Genomic DNA, 20375 nt, shown 5'->3' on the forward strand with positions numbered 1-20375 from the left:
GAGTTAAAATTTCTCCAAAATGTAAAAGGTCTCAAAGGTTTGACACTTGTTCATGACAGAAGATGTCCTGTTCTATGCCCTGCTCCATTTCTGTGAATTTTTACAGTAGTTTGTGAATATTCCCATTTAAAACCTTCCATGTAATCCGATACAGACTAATCTAAATAAAGTGAAATTTTGGATTGAAATATCTCTCTAAAATTAAAAGATCTTAAAGTTTTGACACGTGTTCATGACAGATGGTGTCCTGGTTACATCCTACCCCATTTCTGTGAAATTTTACTGTAGCATTTTTGAGTAATCCCACTTCAAACCTTCAATGTAATCCAATGCAGGCTAATATAAAAAGTGAGATTTTGGTTTGAAATTTCTCTGCATACTTTAAAGGTTTCAAACTTTTGATTCTTGTTCAGGACAGGAGGGGTCCTAGTCTATTTGCTAGCCCATTACCATAAGATCTTACTGTAGTGTTTTTGAATAACTCTTGACACTTGTTCATGATAGATGGGCTCCTGATCTACATTCCACCCTATGTCTGAAATTTTACTGTATAGTTTTATAATAATCCCACTTCAAACCTTCTATGTAATTCAGTTCAGGCTAAGTGAGAAATGTCAATTTTGGTTTGGAATTTCACCCAAAATTAAAAAGGTCTCAAACTTCTGACACTTGTTCATGAGAGAAGGGGTCCTGATCTACATCCTAGCCCAATTGTTTTTTTACTGTAGGATTTTCTAATAATCCCACTACAGACTTTCTGTGCAAGTCAATACAGCCATATTGAAAAAAGTGATAATTTGGATTGCAATTTCTTCTCAAAATTTTAACATTCTCACTCCAAACATTCTATGTAACCCATACAGGTTTAGTCAAAAATATAAATGGGAGTTTCTCCCCAACTGAAAAGATGTTTTGGACCATGTCAGTGCCTGCTGAGGTCTTGGGGCCTCCATAGGGCAATGTGCACTTGGCAATTGCATCAGACTAAATATGGGAGTGCTCAGCTGGTTAGGGAGCCACGTTCCACCACTCTCTAGTGACCCCCACTGGACAATCAGGCACCCATAGACTGCACGTCAAAGCTGTCTGTGACTAGTCTTCCCCTGACATGTGCAATCACAACTAGTTCTTTTAACACAACAGACTACAGCTTGGCTCACATAGAATGGAGTCAAAGGAAGAAGAGCAGTCTGCTTGTACATGCAGTCTACAACTGCCCTGATCATATGGGGGGGGGGGGTGTCAGCAGAGAGTGATACAATGCAAATCCAGTACATTAGCTAGTGGCATACAATAAGTGCATACTGAAGGTCATTAGAACAACTACAAATCACATGGGGGTCCTTCTACATCCTCCACTGCGTCCACCTGGCAGATGCAATTGGCAATTGCCACATGGACTGATGGAGGCCCAATAGGCCTCCAAAGTCGTGTCGTCATTCCCTTCGGGTTCGTTAGCATTTTTCAGACTTCCGGTTCAAAAGATAGACGCCCATATGGGACAAATGAATGGCGATTTCCGAATTCCTTTAAAATAAATTATGACATTTGCTTTTTACCCATTTTTTATAATCTAAAAAAATTGTGTCATTTTAAAAAGCCAATTGCTAACGGCTAAGTGGTTAGCCACCCGAGATGACCCGTTGCACAACTACATCATCACAGACAGAGCTATTTTGATACATGCGCGAAAACCGTTTTCTTCTCGTTGTTTCCCATTAGTGTAATAAATTATACATTTTTCGATTTTTTACAGTTGTATATATCGTTGTAAACATCTTAATATAACTAGGCTACTTGTGCTTCACAAGTGTTGCCAGGGAACCGCAAGAGCTGTGACGTAAATAACATGCGCAGCAGTGTTAGCTTTTTGTTAGCAAAATAATTGTTTCGGTTGAAAAATGACAGTGCCATTTAAGAGAGAAATGTGTCCGGATAAAAACGTCCAAGTTTTAAACGCCAGCTTAAATAACAGACTGTGACAGGGACGGTTATGTGAAAATCCATTCATTTTTTCCATAGAGAAATTTCCCTTTGAACCGGAATTCCATTTATGGGCAAAGTTTTTGCTCTACGTTACGTCAGACTTCTGAGGCCTGTTGCCACAACTGCCACTGGCACCGCCCTGGGTAGTAAAATTTAACCTTAATGGGGACAGTGGTACAAAAGGACGTCATCCGTCATAAACAAGTGTGAAAATTTAAAGTCCTTTCAGTTTTGGGGAGAAATTCCAATTGCAAATTTCACTATTTTGACTAAGCCTGTGTTGATTACATAGAATGTTTGGAGTGTGATTATTTGAAAACAGTACAGTAATAGTATTGCAGTTGGGGGCAGTCCTACAGCAGGACATAATCTGTGATAATCAAGTGTCAAAATTCTGAAATAAAAATTTTGAAAAGAAATTGCAATCCAAATGTTCACTTTTTTTCAAACTGAATTACATAGAAGGTTTGAAGTGGGATTATTCAAAAACTGCAGTAAAATGTTTAATAAATGGGGTAGAATGTAGATCAGGAGCTCATTTGTGTTGAACAAGTGTCAAAAGTTCGAGACCTTTTTAATTAGGGGAGAAATTTCAATCCACATTTTCATTTTTAAAAATATTATCTAGTATTGGATTACATGGAAATTTTGAAGTGGGATTATTCAAAAACGCTACACTGAAGTTTCACAGAAATGGGATAGGATGTAGACCAGGACCCTATCTGGAATGAATATGTGTCAAAATTTTGAGATCTTTTAAATTTGGGGAGAAATTCTAACTCAAGTTTTCATTTTTTTATATTATCTTGTTTTGGATTACATAGAAGTTTTGAAGTGGGATTATTCAAAAATGCTACATAAAATTTCACAGAAATGGGGTAGGATGTAGACCAGGTTGTCTCAAACAAGTGTCAAAACTTTGACCTTTTAAACTTTGAGACCGTTTTGTGCAGGCAACTCTCTCAATTCAACCCTTTTCTGCATCAGAGCTTCATACTCGCCTATGCATGGGTATGCCCATGTAAGGAGGAGCGTGACCTGTGATGTAGAACCATGAGGACCAAATCAAAATGAAATCAATCTTATATCTCCTTCTTTGGGGCTCAAAAAAATCAGTGCCTGAAGCGTAATTATTTCAGTGTGAATAGATTTTAGAGTTCAAAAATACTGTCCAAAATAATTTCATTATGGTAAATCCGTAGTTTTGAATGGAAATATGTATTTCGGCACCAGAGGCTGACTAAACTAGAATACCTCAAGTAACCAATGGGTTTTGCAAGCTTCATGGAGAATGGCTATCCCTGGTCACCTGGTATAGGTAGACAATGCCTGACACGCCTACACAATATAATAGCAAAAAAAAAAAATTTTATTTGCGGATAACTGTCTTCAACAGTTTCAACACATTAAAATAAATAAGTATATTTTGTGGTAAGGGGTGTGACATTTATCGTTAGGAAATATTAATGTAATGTAGTTATATAGGCAAGATTAAACTGACTTCACAATACTGGAAGTTAAATTAACCTTTCATGATGGTATGCCAGTTTGCAATTGAAAACCTTGTTTTATAATGTATGATACCTGCCTGTTGTGGTATTATTGTTAAACTGCCACTATTAGCAGTATTTGGTTGTGTTTAGTCAGCATGGCGGCTTGTTTTGCAAGCACAAAATGGTGTGTTTTGGTTTTCTTTGTCCTATTGGCTGAAATAGAATCACATGCACACAAGTGGCCACATGGATCAACATTTGCCATTATTGCATTTTACTTTTCATTCCCCATTCATGCTCTATGGAAAGTTTTCACAAAAAACATTTAATATTTCATTTAAAAAAATATTTGGAATTTGAAAAAGCTTGGAATAAGCACACTACTCTGAACTCTGAGCTGAATATTATGAAGTTTGAATTGCATGTCTAGCTTAAAAGCTGTAGGAGAAACATGCAGAAATTTAAGCAAAAAAAAAAAAAATTAGAAATATGATATAAAATGGTGGTGCCAACCCAGTTACATTTAAAAAAAATAAAAATAATTAAAATAAAGAAAAATACAATATGTGAAGAGACATCTACTGACATTGTTTCAAGTCTCAGCAGGTGTTATGATTGCTTGATGTGCATGATTTTAGCGACGAAACTGCTGTTTTAAAACACAACTTACTGAACTCTAGTCAATCTGTCTCTCCCTTTTCTGTACACAGTGTGGTGAATACTTTTAAACACTGCAAAGCCAGAACTAACCCTGGCCCTGATAACATTGGTAGCCGTATGCTGTCCCGCTGTGCTGATCAAATAGGCCCTATTTTAAATTATATTTTTAATGTCATTCTGTCAGCAAATGGTCCCTGAACTATGGAAACAATCTACAATAGTTCCCATTGCAAAAAATAGCCACCCTAAGACTCTGAATGACTACAGGCCTGTAGCCTCACTAGTTATGAAATCATTTGAAAAGTTGATTAAAAAGGAACTTCTGGATAGGACGGAGCATTATCTCGACCCGTTACAGTTTGCATATCTAACCAACAGGGGGGTCCAGGATGCAACTATAACTCTGCTCAACTTCATCTATAAGCACTTAGAGGGTAGTAAGAACCATGCCAGACTGTTGTTTGTGGACTTCTCATCAGCTTTTAACACCATACAGCCTCACCTGCTGGTGCAGAAGCTTACTGAGCGTTTTGGGTTGGGCACTAACATTGTTGGCTGGATCTTGGACTTCCTCACCAACAGATCTCAGAGAGTGAGAGTGAATGGACATTTCTCTGGACTAACTTTTACATCAATTGGCTCTCCCCAGGACTGTGTCCTCTCTCCTCTCCTATATATCCTATACACTAATGACTGCCGCAGTGAGTTAAAGCAGTTAAAGTCAGACTGAAATTGCTTAGCTTATATTTTGTACTACCCTTGGTGGTTAAATAGGCAGTGTATTATCAAATCATTTACAATTTATAATTTTTTGTTTTGAATTATAGAAATTGGTGTTTTAAAAATCACTGTGCCACCTACTGTGCTTTTTTCCCACATTTTTTAAATTGCCGCTTCTTGACGTCAGGAAGTGGTCTCATTTGCATGCAGCCTATCACAGTGTGTATTTGCTTATGATTGACATTGAGGGCTAGGCTGTATTTGCCACTGTCAAGTCTGGCAAACATGGCACCTTGCAAGCGGCATTGTTGTGTTGCAACAATGCACAAATTCTGACTCACTACACGCAATCCCAAAGGACACAAATGTAAAAAAACAAGTGGGTAGAATTTTTATCAGGTTCATTGGTGTCAAACAACACAAGAGTCTGCAGTCTGCTTTTTAAACAGACGACTTTTTGAATTGGGCGCAAAAACGAGTCGATTTTTCAAAAACTGCGACTGAAACCTGGAGCAGTCCCCACTGTCCAGCTGTAGCGGGGTTGTCTCTGCGTTGTGTTTTCTTGTAAAGATGACACGACAACTGCTGCGTGTAATCTGCATTTATTGCTGTACAGAACGATAAAAGATTGTTGGAAACAGGTTCGCTCGCAACTTCGCTCTCAATGTCGCGATAAACGGATATTGTTAGTAACAGGCTCGCTCACAACTGCACCTGTTAAAATAACCAAAACGTCTTGTAGTGTATGTATGTAAAGCACATGTACTTTTCCTATGAGGTACAAAATAAAAGAAAATATATATTATTCTGAGAATGGCATGGTTTTATCACTTCGGCCAAGGCTGTAGTTGACTAGCACCATATAGCAACTTTAGCAAGTAGCCTAGCTATAACAAAAAATTGCACAACAGAATGCAACTTAAAAATAAGTTGAGCAGTCCCCACAATTCGATCAAGCACAGTACGGAGGATAACCACAAAGTAAGTTTCTTATATTATTATATTTTGGATGTATAATTACTGAGTTTATGAATTACCTTCGCTTTGCTTACAAGGAGGATAGCTAACAGCTAAATTTGCTGACGCTAGCTGGCATAGCTGAAAAGCAATCTTAACATCAACATAATTATCACACGAAATATAAAGCAACAATTCAGGAAAGCAGAATATTATTTATCTAGCTAGCTACGGAGATTTGTTAACTTTGTGCAATATGACAACTCATTTAGCTTTACCTATCTACTGAAATGTAGCCTGTCACCCTATTACTTTATTTTATCTTGATGGCTGTCACAGTCAACATTTTCAGACGGTCCGCCCACTAGCTATCACTCAAAATGCAAGAAGTACGCCCTCAAACCCGCCCACGCAGTATCCGACCTCCATAGTAACATGATAGTAACATTTTTGTGATATGTCCAAAAGCATTAATTTTTATCATTAAAAAAAAACACATTTTAAAACCATTTAAAAACAATTTTGCAATGGTATAGAATATAAATAATGATACAGTTTTCAAATTTCAATCTGACTTTAAGGAAAAACACTGAAAAGTCATAGATGATAAAATATAATACAAAATGGTGGCCAATTTAAGATGGCGTAAACCCAAATTTATAATTAATTTTTGAATTTAAAAAATATTTGTATCTTTATAGCACCACCTTGTGGTTAGATTGGGCTAGAGTCCTGATCTAACTGCCAATATATGTACCAAGTCTCATAACTTTGTCAAACCGTATTGGAATTAGTTACATTTTTGTGAAAAGCCATGCCCACTGCAATTTCATTTGTTTGTAATGCAGTCATATTTTCTCAGAAGTGCTGGAAAGGTAAGACCTGTATAAATCCATGTAAGTCCAACCAAAATACCACATTTCTTGCAAATCGATCAATTTTTGTAGTATGAGAAACATTTTAAGTGTTTTTGAAAAAAATCTAAATGGTGGAAAAATGGTGGCAGGCACAAATTGAATTGGGAGTATCTGTTTTATTTGGAATGCCACAGAATCTGAGGAGAAATAATTTTGATTCTAGACCACATGGTTCAGAAGTTATGGTCCAAAACATAAATGGTTGTGTTACAGCACCACAATCAGGCCAATAGATGTCGTTGTGAGTAGAGGGGGAGAATAGGAACATAACTGCCAAGTTTCGTAGCTCTACAATTTATGGTTTTTTCCCCTCATTCTCTTTTAGTGGAGAAAAAACAAACAAAAAAAAAAAAAAACAGAATCAATTATTCAATCAAATAATCATAATAACAATCAATGCACCAGATCCAGCGCACACAGCCAATATTACACCACATACAGCAACAAGCAGTGTATCAGTGCCAAGATTTCTCAGTGACCACAGGGACGTACCCTCTGAAATAAATTAGACATTTTGTCTGAGTCTGATGTAGGATTTGAACCCAAGCCTCTCACTCAGCCAAAGATTCTATCGGTAAACGCACTACAAGTCAACTGAAGGCGAAATCACCGGTCTTCGTTTTACCAAAACTTACTGTGCTTCACTAGCGAATGAGCTATGCCCTTTCAAAAATAGCAGCCAATCCAAGAGGTCAGTAAGAAAAAAGGTACAGATTTACGTCTCAGATATGGAACCTGATCACTACAGCAGGTTTTATATCTCAAAAGCACAACAATTTTTCATAAGTAAAAAAAGATTGTGCTATGTAGCACCACCATGTGATCCAATTGGGTAAATACATTGGAGTTTGGGTCTAGATGTGAGTGGAAACACAGCTACCAAATTTCATCAAATTTCATTCTATTGAATGCTTGGTAGTTTTTAGCATTTTGGTGATAAGCCATACCCACACTGCTATTTTGTTGGCTCCTTACTTGTCCATATTTCAATGCATCCAAATTCTGTAAAGAATGTTGTGGAGCTTGATCTACTGAAGCTATGGAAAAAGTTGCAAATTGGTACATTTTTGTAGGCAAAACATTTTAAGTGTTTTTCAGATGAAAATTTGTGAAAAGCCAATATGCCGGGCATGATGGTTTACTGAGGAAAATTAGTTCTCCAGTCAGAGACATGCATGCAGATAGAAAGCTTGTGATACCAGTGTAAGAATGTGGCCTGGCCTCCCCGTCACAAGCATCAAAGCAAATGTGATTGCGGCAATTTAAAATCCACTGATACCCTAATCTAGGCTGACAATCTATGGGTCTCACCTCCTCAGAAGAGACAAACCAGTTGACACAGAACAGCCATATCGGGGGTTGGAGACCCTGCATGCCTAAGATTTCCCATTGCTTTAAGTTTGTTTGCAATATTTAGGTAGGCCAGTCCTTGTCATAAGTTAGTCTGACCCCCCTTCCCTTCTCTCCTAAACCTTAACTCGGCATCACCCAATCAGGGCAAACATCCTCAAGCCATGCTGGGTAAGGTATTTAAGATGGCCACAGGAGGAAGTTGTTTGTATTGCGTTTGGTTTCGGAGCCTGGAAGAAGAAGAGTTTTCCTCTTATTATTTTTGTGGTGGTTCCTTGGTTGTGTGTTTTTAGCTGGTTTTCTTTTCATCCTGTGACGCTTAAACTGGGAGTGAGTAAGACTTTGGCCAGGTCTGTCTTATCCGTCTCTCTCTCTCTTTTCTTATATTTCTAGTTCAATTGTTTAATGTTTTGTTGTATGTCTTCTGTTTTGTAATTTAGAAGTAGTGAGCCTGCATTCAATAAAGAAGGTCTGATTTCAATTAATAAATATAATTGACTGCTTCATATTAAGTTCAATTATTTAATCTTGAAACCCTACAGCTTGTTTTGACTTGTTGGTTGATTCCATCAGTTTTCTGTAGACTGACCTAGCAAGAATTTGGCAAATTAATTGATAATTCTCATTTTCAATAATAATTATGAAATTAAATCACATAAAATATATTTTACATGTAGGTTGAGTGAGGGGTTCTAGCACGCAATATCTCTTGTGTTCAGTATTGAGTGCTGGACATCATAGCAATCTACTGCAAGTTAGATAGAACTGGGGTCGCACCGTGAGAGAGAAAAAATAACATTCATTTACCACACACAGAAGCTAGCTAAGTTAGCCAGCTATGAAACAATTTTTTTATCGATTGCAAACAAGAAAACAGCATCACTAGAAATAGCGGCAGGAAACAGGTATAAGGTTAGCGAAAAATCATCCTTACAAAACGTGGGGGGAGCATATTTAATTAAGCATGTCTGCACTGGTTAACCAAAATATTTTAACTGACTAGCTAATGTTAACTGACAAGCATGTAACATTCTACCTCTCCAAGTTTGCTTGTCAGTTATCTGTTAACTGTCAACTGTTAACCAAGCGGTTAGCAGCAACTCCCCAAATGCACCTGTTTCAAGTCCTAAAATATGACGGCCACTTGCTATAACGAATGTTCGAAGATAGCTCGGCAGCTGATGTTAGCCGTGTGCTGTTTACCTGTGTCTGACGGCCCAGAAGTTTAGAGACAGAAGTTATGTGCCTACCTCACAAAAAAAAGGGAAAAATGGCCCTAGGTCAGGGCTGAAAAACTTGTCTATAGAAGGATTTTTGATTAACTGGATTGTTTTAATAGGTTAGGAAGTACCAGATAAAGAGAGAGATGTCTCGGTTACCCTCCTTCCCTCTGTCCCTCACCCATCCTGACCAGCCAGTATATCCGTGCCAGTCAAAGTAGAATCAACAATTGCATGCCAGGGTCTCAGAACAGACTTTCTTGTTGACACATTGGCCGACACTTGCTGGGAGGCTTGATACCATGGACATGCTGGATGAGGAGGAAATCCACAACCTACGGACTGTACATTTGGACTCTCTGGTATCCCCACACGATGATGGAACTGAGAGTTTGGTGATAGAAAGCATAAAATTTACCTTGAAAAAAGACAATAATCCTTTATCCTTGTCGCTCAAGACAGGCATAGTTTGAGGTAAACCTGATGTGGAGAGAATTTTGGGAAAAACATAACTGTAAATCACAAGCTACTGCTGAAGGAATCAGCTCAGTGGCAGCACAGCTAATGCAAGAAAGCACAGTGGATTACTCTGGTCTCCCCACAACCCAAGATCCACCCCCTACCAAGCACAGCTCTGCAGACTTCACCACACCAACCCCCACCGTGGAACATCTCAGTGGCACAGAGAGAAGTGCTTGACTCCATGGACTTCATCACACTAGTCCACACAGAGGATGTTGCAGCACACACTGCGGACTCCCCTTCCCCTCTTTTTGAATTCGGGGAACCTCTAGCAGCTGCGCAGACAGAAATGATGAACTCCGTGGACTTCGTCACACCAGTCCACACAGAGGATGCTGCACCACCCACTATGGACTCCCTTCCTCCCCTTTTGGAATCGGGGGAAAATCTCACAGCTGCGCAGACAGAGGTGGAATGCTCTGTGGACCGGTCTGCATCAACACTGACAGAGAATGCTGCACCACCCCCACGAGGGAACCTCTCTCAGCTGAGCAGGCAGAAGTGGTGGACTCTGTGGAGTTTTTCACACCAGTCTGCACAGACAACTCTGCACCACACACTGCAGACTCCCCTTCCCCCCTTTTTGAATCCGGGGAACCTCTGGCAGCTGCGCAGTCAGAGGTGTAGTGCTGTGTGGACCGGTCAACATCAACACCCACAGAGAATGCTGCACCACCCCCCACGGGGGGACCCCTCTCAGCTGCGCAGGCAGAAGTGCAGTGCTCTGTGGACTTAGTTTTCAGTTAAAGGAATTTCTTTCATTCAAGGCAATGATTATGCGGGTGGAAAATGTTTGCTGACGTGTGCTCAAGCGTGCAAATTTCAAGACACCGTAGACCTCTCCAAGATTTCTTGGGTGACGATCCTGTGTCTAGAAATATTGTGGTCCATTCTGATACTGTTAACTCTGATACTGACACACTCACATTATCATCCTTAAAACAAAACCTATACCCTAGGTTTTCTCTTAAGGGTGGGGGTGTTCTGACCCTATCGTAAGCTTGTTTAAATTTGTCTCTGTTGTGTGGGTTTTGTGTTTCCGGTTTGTCATCTGATTAGCTGTTTCTGTCTCTGTTCACTCAGCTTGAAAAAGCCACCGTTTTCCACTCACCAGTGGGGATTTAGCTCTTTCAGCTCGTGCTTGGTGTGTTGTGTATAGTGATTGCTTCATTTGAATTCACATATTTGACCCTATTTTTGTTTGATTCCGATTCCTGTCTAGCCCTTCTGGTTTGTTTGCTGATTAGATCTCACGTATGACCACTGACTCATTCCCTTCGACTCTGATTCTAACCTTAGCCTGTAGTTTGTTTGCCCAGTGATTTTGTGTTTCTGATTATTTGCTCTTGTATTCAATTCTGATTCTTGCCTAGCTCCTCTGCTTTGTTTGCTGATTGGATTTTGTGTTTGACCATTTGCTCGTTCTACACCTCGACTCTTGTTTTGCCCTCTGCTCACCATATAGTATTTCAGTTAGTTAGTGTGTTCCCAGCTGGACTACAAATCCTTCCATTGGGACACAAGTTTGTTATTTTTCTCTGTTATTTTTCCTTTATGTTTTTTGAAGGTAGTCTGGGTGGAGATTTAACACCCCGTTAGGGCTACGCAATTCACACTTTTTGTTTCAGACTATCAGCTAACTGTCCAAAGTTCAGCATTGAAAGCCACCCTGTGCCCAGTACTCTTCGAAGACTGACCAGCTTTCAGTTAGATTTGGATAAGCAGATACAGACTGGAATTACTGGTCGGTTTGCAGTACGTTTCCCTCACCCATTCCCCACTCATTTCCCTTATCGTTCACCCTGTTATGGTCTGACCCAAGACCAGGTCATACCAATATATCCAGTTTCGTGACAATCTCACTTTGTGTTCAAAAGTTTTTAGCATTTTTGTGATAAGCCATGCCCACATCAAGGTTTATTGGCTGTTTTGACTTGTTGGTTGATTCCATCAGTTTTCTGTAGACTGACCTAGCAAGAATTTGGCAAATTAATTGATAATTCTCATTTTCAATAATAATTATGAAATTAAATCACATAAAATATATTTTACATGTAGGTTGAGTGAGGGGTTCTAGCACGCAATATCTCTTGTGTTCAGTATTGAGTGCTGGACATCATAGCAATCTACTGCAAGTTAGATAGAACTGGGGTCGCACCGTGAGAGAGAAAAAATAACATTCATTTACCACACACAGAAGCTAGCTAAGTTAGCCAGCTATGAAACAATTTTTTTATCGATTGCAAACAAGAAAACAGCATCACTAGAAATAGCGGCAGGAAACAGGTATAAGGTTAGCGAAAAATCATCCTTACAAAACGTGGGGGGAGCATATTTAATTAAGCATGTCTGCACTGGTTAACCAAAATATTTTAACTGACTAGCTAATGTTAACTGACAAGCATGTAACATTCTACCTCTCCAAGTTTGCTTGTCAGTTATCTGTTAACTGTCAACTGTTAACCAAGCGGTTAGCAGCAACTCCCCAAATGCACCTGTTTCAAGTCCTAAAATATGACGGCCACTTGCTATATCCATCCATATTTTAACATCAAAATTCTGTATAAAATCTTAATTTTTTGTCAGACAAATTTTCTGTGTTTTTTTTTAAAAAAAGGCTAAATTGCAGGACATTATGGGTTATTGAGGCAAATTCATTGTCCACCCAGAGACATGTATGGGGATATGAAGCTCGGGACAAAGATACTGAGAAATATCCTTGTAGAAATACTCAGTTTTGATAAATTACCCTATTGGCCAAGTTTTCCTAATAGTGCAGGCCTTCCAGTAGTACAAAGGCTGCACCAAATGTCAAGATGATTGGACCACAGAAAGTCTAACCAATGCATGCTAAAATCTTATTGGCAGATGGCAGCTACGTTTATTGAAGAGTCCAGTGCAATCTGTTTGGACCTTAATCCAAGACACTGCCAAAAGATTTTCAAGTGATTTGGTCATTTGATTCATGAGTTATGGCCATTTTTACATTTTCTCCTGAAGTAGCACCACCTATTGACCAAACTGAACTAAATTTTGCATGCGTCCTGGGTATGACATGATGAAAGTATCTTTTATGATGATCAAACACTGCATTCAAAAGTTGCAAGCATTTTTGCGATGAGCCACACACACGAATTTTAACTGGCTCCTTATTCATCCATTTTTCAGCTTGAATGGAATTCGGAATGGAATGTTGATGGAAATTGGTCAACAGAGGCTATATTCAAAATTTTGTGTAAATCATTCAATGTTTCTAGGAGAAGTAGCATTTTAAGTATATTCCAAAAAATGTAACTTTGCAAAAAATGGCGGACTTGACGGGTCCTTAGGGCAAAGTTATTCGCTATGAGTCAGGGAATCTGAGGGGAAGAGAACTGTGACAATAGGTCAAACTATTCAAAAGTTATAGCCCAAAATTGGTTTAAAAAAATGTCACTTTCTTCAAATAGTGCTACCATCAGGCCAATCGGGGAACGTTATTTTCCTGAGCAGCGGGTTAGAATGAGAACCTACCTGTCAAATTTTGTTTCTCTATGATGTAAAAAAAAAATTTCTGTGCAAAAACTTTTAGGGTGGAAAAATAATAATAATAATAATCTGAACAAAAACAATAGGGTTCAAGCAGATTTGCTGCTTGGACCACATAATAATAATAATAATTCAAACAAAAACATTATGGTTCTGGCAGCTTTGCTGGTTGGACCCCTAAAAAAGACTGGACAGACCGACAAACAGTAACTACATTTAGTTAAACTGGTTTCAATAGGGAGTTTGGATAAGAAGAAAGCAAGAGTTACGTGTAAGTAAGCAAGCACGTTATGTGTTTTGCACAGTAACATATATGCACAAAGACTGCATAGACAGACCTTGCCCAAACCTCACAATGCTCCGCAAAATTTCCCAGGGTGCTCTTCTCTGGGGACAATTGGGGAGGGTTTCGTACCTTGCCTTCATCTTCCTCAAGATCTCCTCCCTCTCCTGGATCAAAAACAATAGTTGCTAAGGTTAAACAGTTGGGCACACCTCTGAGGCAGACAAAATTATTTTAGTAAATGCTTAAGATTCTATTTTAAGAATTTTTGAAACAGATGATTCTTTTTAAATACAAATTGTTGACTAGACAACCAATGTACTAAGCAGTTGAACAAAGTTTATATAAAAACATTTTTTTTTTAAATTCAGGCTTCTCTGTACAAAGATCTTTGCTGATCACAAAACAGACAGGACAAAATTTGGGGTTCAAAATTAAATGGTACACTACATTTCAAAAAGCATGTGGACACCTGAACTTCATGTACTTGTTGAACATCTCATTCCAAAACCATGGGCATGAATATGGAGTTGGAGCCCCTTTTGCTGCTGTAACAGCCTCCACTCGATTTCCCAGATTTTGGGAAATGGTTGCAGGGATTCAAATCCATTCAGCCACAAGAGCATTAGTGAGGTTGGGCACTGATGTTGGGTATAAGGCCTGGCTTGCAGTTCGACATTCCATTTCATCAAAAAGGTGTTTGATGGGGTAGAGGTCAGGGCTGTGTGCACGCCAGTCAAGTTCTTCCACACCATACTCGGCAAACCATTTCTTTATGGGCCTCGTTTTGTGTATGGGGACATTGTCATGCCGAAACAGAAAAGGGCCTTCTCCAAACTGTTGCCACAAATTTGGAAGTGCACAATTCTCTAGGATGTATGCTAATATTTCCCTTCACTGGAACTAAGGGGCCTAGACCAAACCATGAAAAACAGCCCCAGACCATTATTCCTCCTCCACCGAACATTACAGTTAGCACAATTCGGGCCAGTACAGCTGGAACTATGCATTCTGCCAAACTCAGATTCGTCTGTCAAACTGCCAGCTCATGACGCATGATTCATCACTCCAGAGAATGAGGATGAGGTTCCACTGAGGTTCCACTTCCAGGTGCTTTACAGCCCTCCAGTTGACGCCCGGCATTGCACATGGTGATCTTGGCTCAGCCACGGAAACTAATTTCCTGAAGTTCTTGACAAATAGTTCTTGTTCTGAAGTTGTTTCCAAGGTAGTTTGGAACTCTGTTGTGAGTGTTGCAACCGAGGACACAAGCAAATGGTCCTGTTCTGTAAGCTTGTGTGGCCTACTGCTTCACAGCTGAGCTGTTGTTGCTCCTATATGTTTCCACTTCACAATAACAGCACATAAACTGAGTTGTTGGATAGGTGGCATCCTATGACAGTGCCACATTGGAAGTGAACAAAGTACATGTACTTCGTTTCTGTACTTAAGTAGGATATTGGCGACTTTTGCTGAGTATAAACAATATTAGCAACTTTCACTTTCTACTCCACTACATCGATAAAGAAATGATGTACTTTTTACTCAAATGCATTTCTATTGACAACTGTTGTTACTTGTTACATTTGGTATGGTTGGTCATCTGCTGAATTTTCTCTGGATTGGCTGGTATAACGTGGGGAAAACATGCACAGTCATTTCCCCCCTCTTTTAAAAATTATTTGGTTGCTGATATAGGGTGATACCACCACATACAGGGCATTGTATTGTTAGACAAGTAGGATTGCCGACAGGACTTAATTGAGATTGTGTGGCATCATGTACACCAACTGTATATGGTGTACACTGACTTGACTTGACGTGGCATGAACGCTTCCCAGCTAACACGGGTGCACTGATTAGCTGATTGCTTTCTGTGTCAGTTTAGCAGCTAAAAGTCACTGATTGTAGCTATATGCTAAAGTCAGAAGCCAGAGACTTTGGAATGGTAGAAGAGGAGATGGCTTCTGAGAACAATTTCCAGTGCCAGTGCACTGACGACCATCCATGGTCTTATTTAAAATAAATGTTTACCTTTGCTGGCGTACAAAGACTCAAACAAGATGATGTGTCTACGTTGTTTGCCACAACCAAAGGAAGTAAGTGCCATCAAATTTGAGGATGCACATCGAGGTAAGATAAATAACATTGACTACAACAACTGCTTACTCAACCCAAGATGAACTAAGTTAGCTAGCTAGCTAGTTAACATTAGCTTGCTGTTATTAGCCAAGCAGGAAAGTGTTTGCTGCTGCTATCTGTAACCATGAAAATTTTTTTGAATGGAGATTCCCTTGGGATTTGCTGCAAAACATTAAGCTAATTAGAATTGAAGTTAGTCTATTGATTGGCTTTAACATACAGTGCATTCATGGATGACTATACGTTTTTTAAACTTACAGTAGCGCAAACATCAACTAGCTAAAGGTTGTGATGACACGAGGCAATCTCAACTAACATTAGCTAGCTAACATTAGGTTAACATTACGTTTGTGTGGAGTCAATAAAGGAATGAAACATAATGTTGCCACAACCTGCCTTACCTTGCTGGAGGGCACATGAAGAGTGAATGGCTTGGAAGAGTGAAGAGTGCAGTCAGTGGCTTGGGTCAGACATGCATATGACAGTCATTCCAATTAATTTAGCTATGATGAGTTTTTCTTGTTAAATTATTTATCGTTGAGTTTAGATCATTTCCTTTTTGAAATAAGACACTTACAAAAAAAACTATGAAACTAAGTTTACTTTTATTAGGTAAACTTTTTTATTAGGTAAACGTTTTTTACAATACAGTTGTATTGGTGTATTTGCTACTCGCAGCTATAGAGAGCAGAGCCAGGGGCATTACCTACTACAGTAAGTGAAGGCACTTATTTCCCATTTTGGGGTAAACAAAGAAGGCACTAGAGACTTCAATGTGGCACCTTACGTCTTTACACTATACAGAGATGTTAGATGTTGTATAAAATGTTCGGTTTCATTTTATTGCTAAATGTTTTTTTTTAATTACGTTTGAAAACTTGAGTACATTAAAACCCAGATACTAGGAGACTTTGACTCAAGTATTTTTTTTTTTTAAATAAGTGATTTGCACTTCTACTAGAGTAATTATTTAAAGGAGTAACATGGTGGTTGAACATGACACTTCCCAGTTGTCTTTAGGCAACAACAAAACAAATGTGCATAATTTTTTTATTATTCAGTCATTTCAATGTACTTTAAAACGTATTTTTCTAAGCCTAAATTTCCCACTATAAAAGTTCACCCGAACCGTCTGGGCGTGGTAATGAGAACTGTCAGTTAGCTATGATTGACAGATCGTGCCCCGTTACCATAGCTACCCCCATGATAAGCGCTCTTTTTGGGAGACTTTTCACAAGCTAGCTAGCTTAGTAGTATATCAAGTATCGATAGATAGCTAAGATAAGGACGTTGACTTATATCCAATTATAATTTTTGCTATCTAGCTAGCCAAGTTAAGATAAAAGCACAACTATAACGTCCTCATAAAAGTAAACTAGCTAGCTAACGTTATCAATAACATTGCCTTATGAAAGCAAACTACCTAGCTAGCAAACGTTAGCTAGCTAGCTAAATGAATATAACCAGAAATAATCTAATAGTCCTTAAAATCACTCTAACTTAAGTGAACCTAACGTTAGTCAAATATTTGCATTGTCTTGCCCGTAAGCCAGCGGCGCAAACTATGGGTCTCGAGTTATCCATGGGTTTACGGGGCGTGGAAAGGGGAGTGGTTACTGTGTTTGTGACGCACCAAATTGACAACTTTCTCAACCGGTTGAAAATAGGACGATAAATTTAAAACGCGTATTTCTCCAAAAATACAGAACGGACATATTTAATACTTTACTCATTGTGTTTCTTCAATGCCTCTTGTGCAAATAGCACATAAAACCGAGAAAGTGTGAAAATCACCATGGTACTCCTTTAATGGTTTTACCTTTACTTTAACTCAAGTATGATATTTGAGTACTTTTACCACCTCTGAAAGTCACTGAGCTCTTCACTACGACCCATTCTACTGCCAATGTTTGTATCAATGGAGATTACATGGCTGTATGCTTGATTATATGCACCTGTTAGCAATGGGTATGCCTGAAATCGCCGAAACCAGTAATTAGAAGGGGAAATGTAGTGTATGTCCAAACGGAAATACAGCTAAAACACTGTGCCAGGTACTAATTCAATGTATACACACTGTTTTAGAGGCAGGATATAATGGCAGGTGCAGAATGAAATGTTTCAGACCTGTCTGGCCTGCTCTTCATCTGACTCATTAGCGCCTTCGGTCTGCCCCACTCTCCATTTTGGCCTTATGGTCTTCTGAACAACCAAAAAAACCACATGCTCTTTCTTCCCTGTGCGCTCATCCTCTTCTAATTGGTTGAGAATGGTCAATGTCACTTCACTGTCAAAGAAGTCCTTGGCCACAGCTTCAATGATGCCTGTGGAGGTGAAAATAATGTCACCATGGAAACAGTGGCACACTGCCACAAAAAAGGACCTCAGATAAAATCCTTGTCTGCTGTGGAGAAAACTCAGACTGCAGCATGTCACTGACACTCTTCATCAAAGTCATGGCTGTGGACACCACCACAATAGCACTGTTAGCAGTGGTGATCATACAAGTAGCTGGCTGTGATGTACTGAGGCTGTAAAAGCAGTGAACGATCTGCTTGTATTAAAAGTACTTGGTTGTATTTCAAAGACATACACAGATTACATGAACAGCTTCCTGGGCTTTTAGTAAAGGCAGAGACCATCAGGCTATTCATGGTGGTTCTATGGGTGTAGCAGTCTGGTCTTCTCATTGTCTATTCTTAAGCTTTCATGCTATTATATCCTGTGTCCAACCTGGCACAATGTGGTACAGTCCTCTTCGATCAGAGTAGTAGTGGAGAAGCATTTTTCCATCCATCGTCCACTCCACCCGGAAGGATGGTGCATTCATTTCCTAAAATACAGGAAACCATCATTATATCACGTATGTCGTATAATGAACAGCTACATACTGCAGAATAGTTCAGTATATTGTATAAAATGTCAAGATCAGAATTCGACATATTTACAACATGTTGCATTATATTCAATTTCTAGGGTGTCTGTGGGTCCTTAAGAAGTCTTAATTTGTCTTAAATTAAATTTTACAAATAAGGTTTGTAATGGAGAATCAGGGCAATTGGAGGACCATGCCTACTGGTTAAGTAGGCGCGCTCACACCTGGATAACATTACAAATCAATCTAGGGTTTAAAAGTGTGCATTCCAGTAGGTGTCTGAGACTGGCTATCACATATCCCTCAGAGAGAGCAAGTTAGCTGTCGGTTTTTCTTAATTTATTTTGCCTTTGGTGTTTTAATTTTTTTTATTTTCCCCTAGAACCTGTGAGGGGGACAAAATCAGAGTCAACTACCAGACATATACGGTCAGTATTAAGCGGTATAAAGTTTTATTTCATTGTACAGATGGATTTACTAACAGTGGCTTCCGCTTTATGACTGTAATTTATATAGCTATATATAGCTACATTCTTGTAACTAAGATGATTGTGCTTTCATTTGTAAGGTTTTTTAGCTGGAGTGTGTTGTGTCATTATGGAGGTAACATTTAATGTTTACTTCAGAGTCGATGAGTGAATGAATGATCTTTTGGGTCAAAGTAATTTATCTTTTATTTTGAAATAAGCTTGCTTCCACAATAGCTTTGTAAGCAACCAATATCCAATATCACAGCATTAAAATAAAACAATTGGGGAAGCGGGCTATGCCTGAGTTAATATTATTTTATACTGAAATTATTAACCAACTTGTCAGTTTAATTAAGCATGTTACACCCGCAGTCCTTCTGATGAGCCATGTTCATCAGGCTGTGTTGTGTGATGAAATAAATGTAGCATCAATCTCACTTGGCTTTCAGTAGTTTTCTTTTTTGTATTCAGTGCAAACTGCATGTGAAAACAATGCCAAAAATGTCTATGAAACAGGGTGGTTTACAGAAATATGCCCCTTATCAGACTTCCAACAGGAACTGTTTACTGACGGGGAGTCTGCTGGGTGTGAAAAAGAGACAGTGCTCAGTTGTAGAACATCATACTGGATCAGCATTATGTAAACCTTAGGTTCTCCATAATACAGTGTAACCTGTTCGATATTTTTGGAAGCTGATGTCATGGGGAACAAGTTGGTGTCTCAGCTACACAAGTTAATGTGATATGCTTACAGAGATAGGTCATGCAGGATCAATGACATACTGTTTTGTTATGATTGCGTCTTTATTTGATGACTTATTTGATGGAGTTTGCCTTTCATATGTGGGTATATAAGGGGAAATAGAGCAATGGTTCGGGGAGACTCGTCAATACAACCTCCTGTGCCCCTTTTCCAGATATAGCCATCTCACTGCACACACACTTTTTAGTGTTTTTTTTTTTTCGTGTTTGATAATTCTGTATTATAATAATCAACATTGTTAATATATAATCAAGGGTGTTCCCTTGCAAACCGCTGCAATACAGTTTGTTATAGGCTGTCAGTTGGACAGCGTAATTGATCCAAAGAATCACCCACAAATTGCCCACCCACTTTCTGCTCAGGGCCACGGAAAAATCCATTCCCGACTACACCACTGGTATGCATGTCTCTCTCATAGCCTACATTTATATTATTACTTACTAATAACAAACACAGTACAAAAATAAATTATATCTGAAGAAAAACACA

The 20375-nt window shown here is 38.9% G+C and overlaps 1 protein-coding gene across 2 annotated transcripts in view; it reads right to left on the reverse strand.

Moving 5' to 3' along the window:
- The window catches only part of gucy1b2 (guanylate cyclase 1, soluble, beta 2), a 112756-nt gene that overhangs the window by 77253 nt on the left and 15128 nt on the right, over positions 1–20375 (reverse strand). For both annotated transcript variants that reach the window (XM_035408230.1, XM_035408231.1), the window contains exons 5-7: positions 18512–18611; positions 17906–18102; positions 13692–13803 (exon numbers count right to left, since the gene is read on the reverse strand). In XM_035408230.1, the coding sequence (XP_035264121.1) occupies positions 13692–13803; positions 17906–18102; positions 18512–18611 (409 nt within the window). The remainder of the gene's footprint in view (positions 1–13691; positions 13804–17905; positions 18103–18511; positions 18612–20375) is intronic.

Source organism: Anguilla anguilla, chromosome 3 (genome assembly GCF_013347855.1).
Source record: "Anguilla anguilla isolate fAngAng1 chromosome 3, fAngAng1.pri, whole genome shotgun sequence".
In the NCBI taxonomy this organism is placed as follows: domain Eukaryota; kingdom Metazoa; phylum Chordata; class Actinopteri; order Anguilliformes; family Anguillidae; genus Anguilla; species Anguilla anguilla.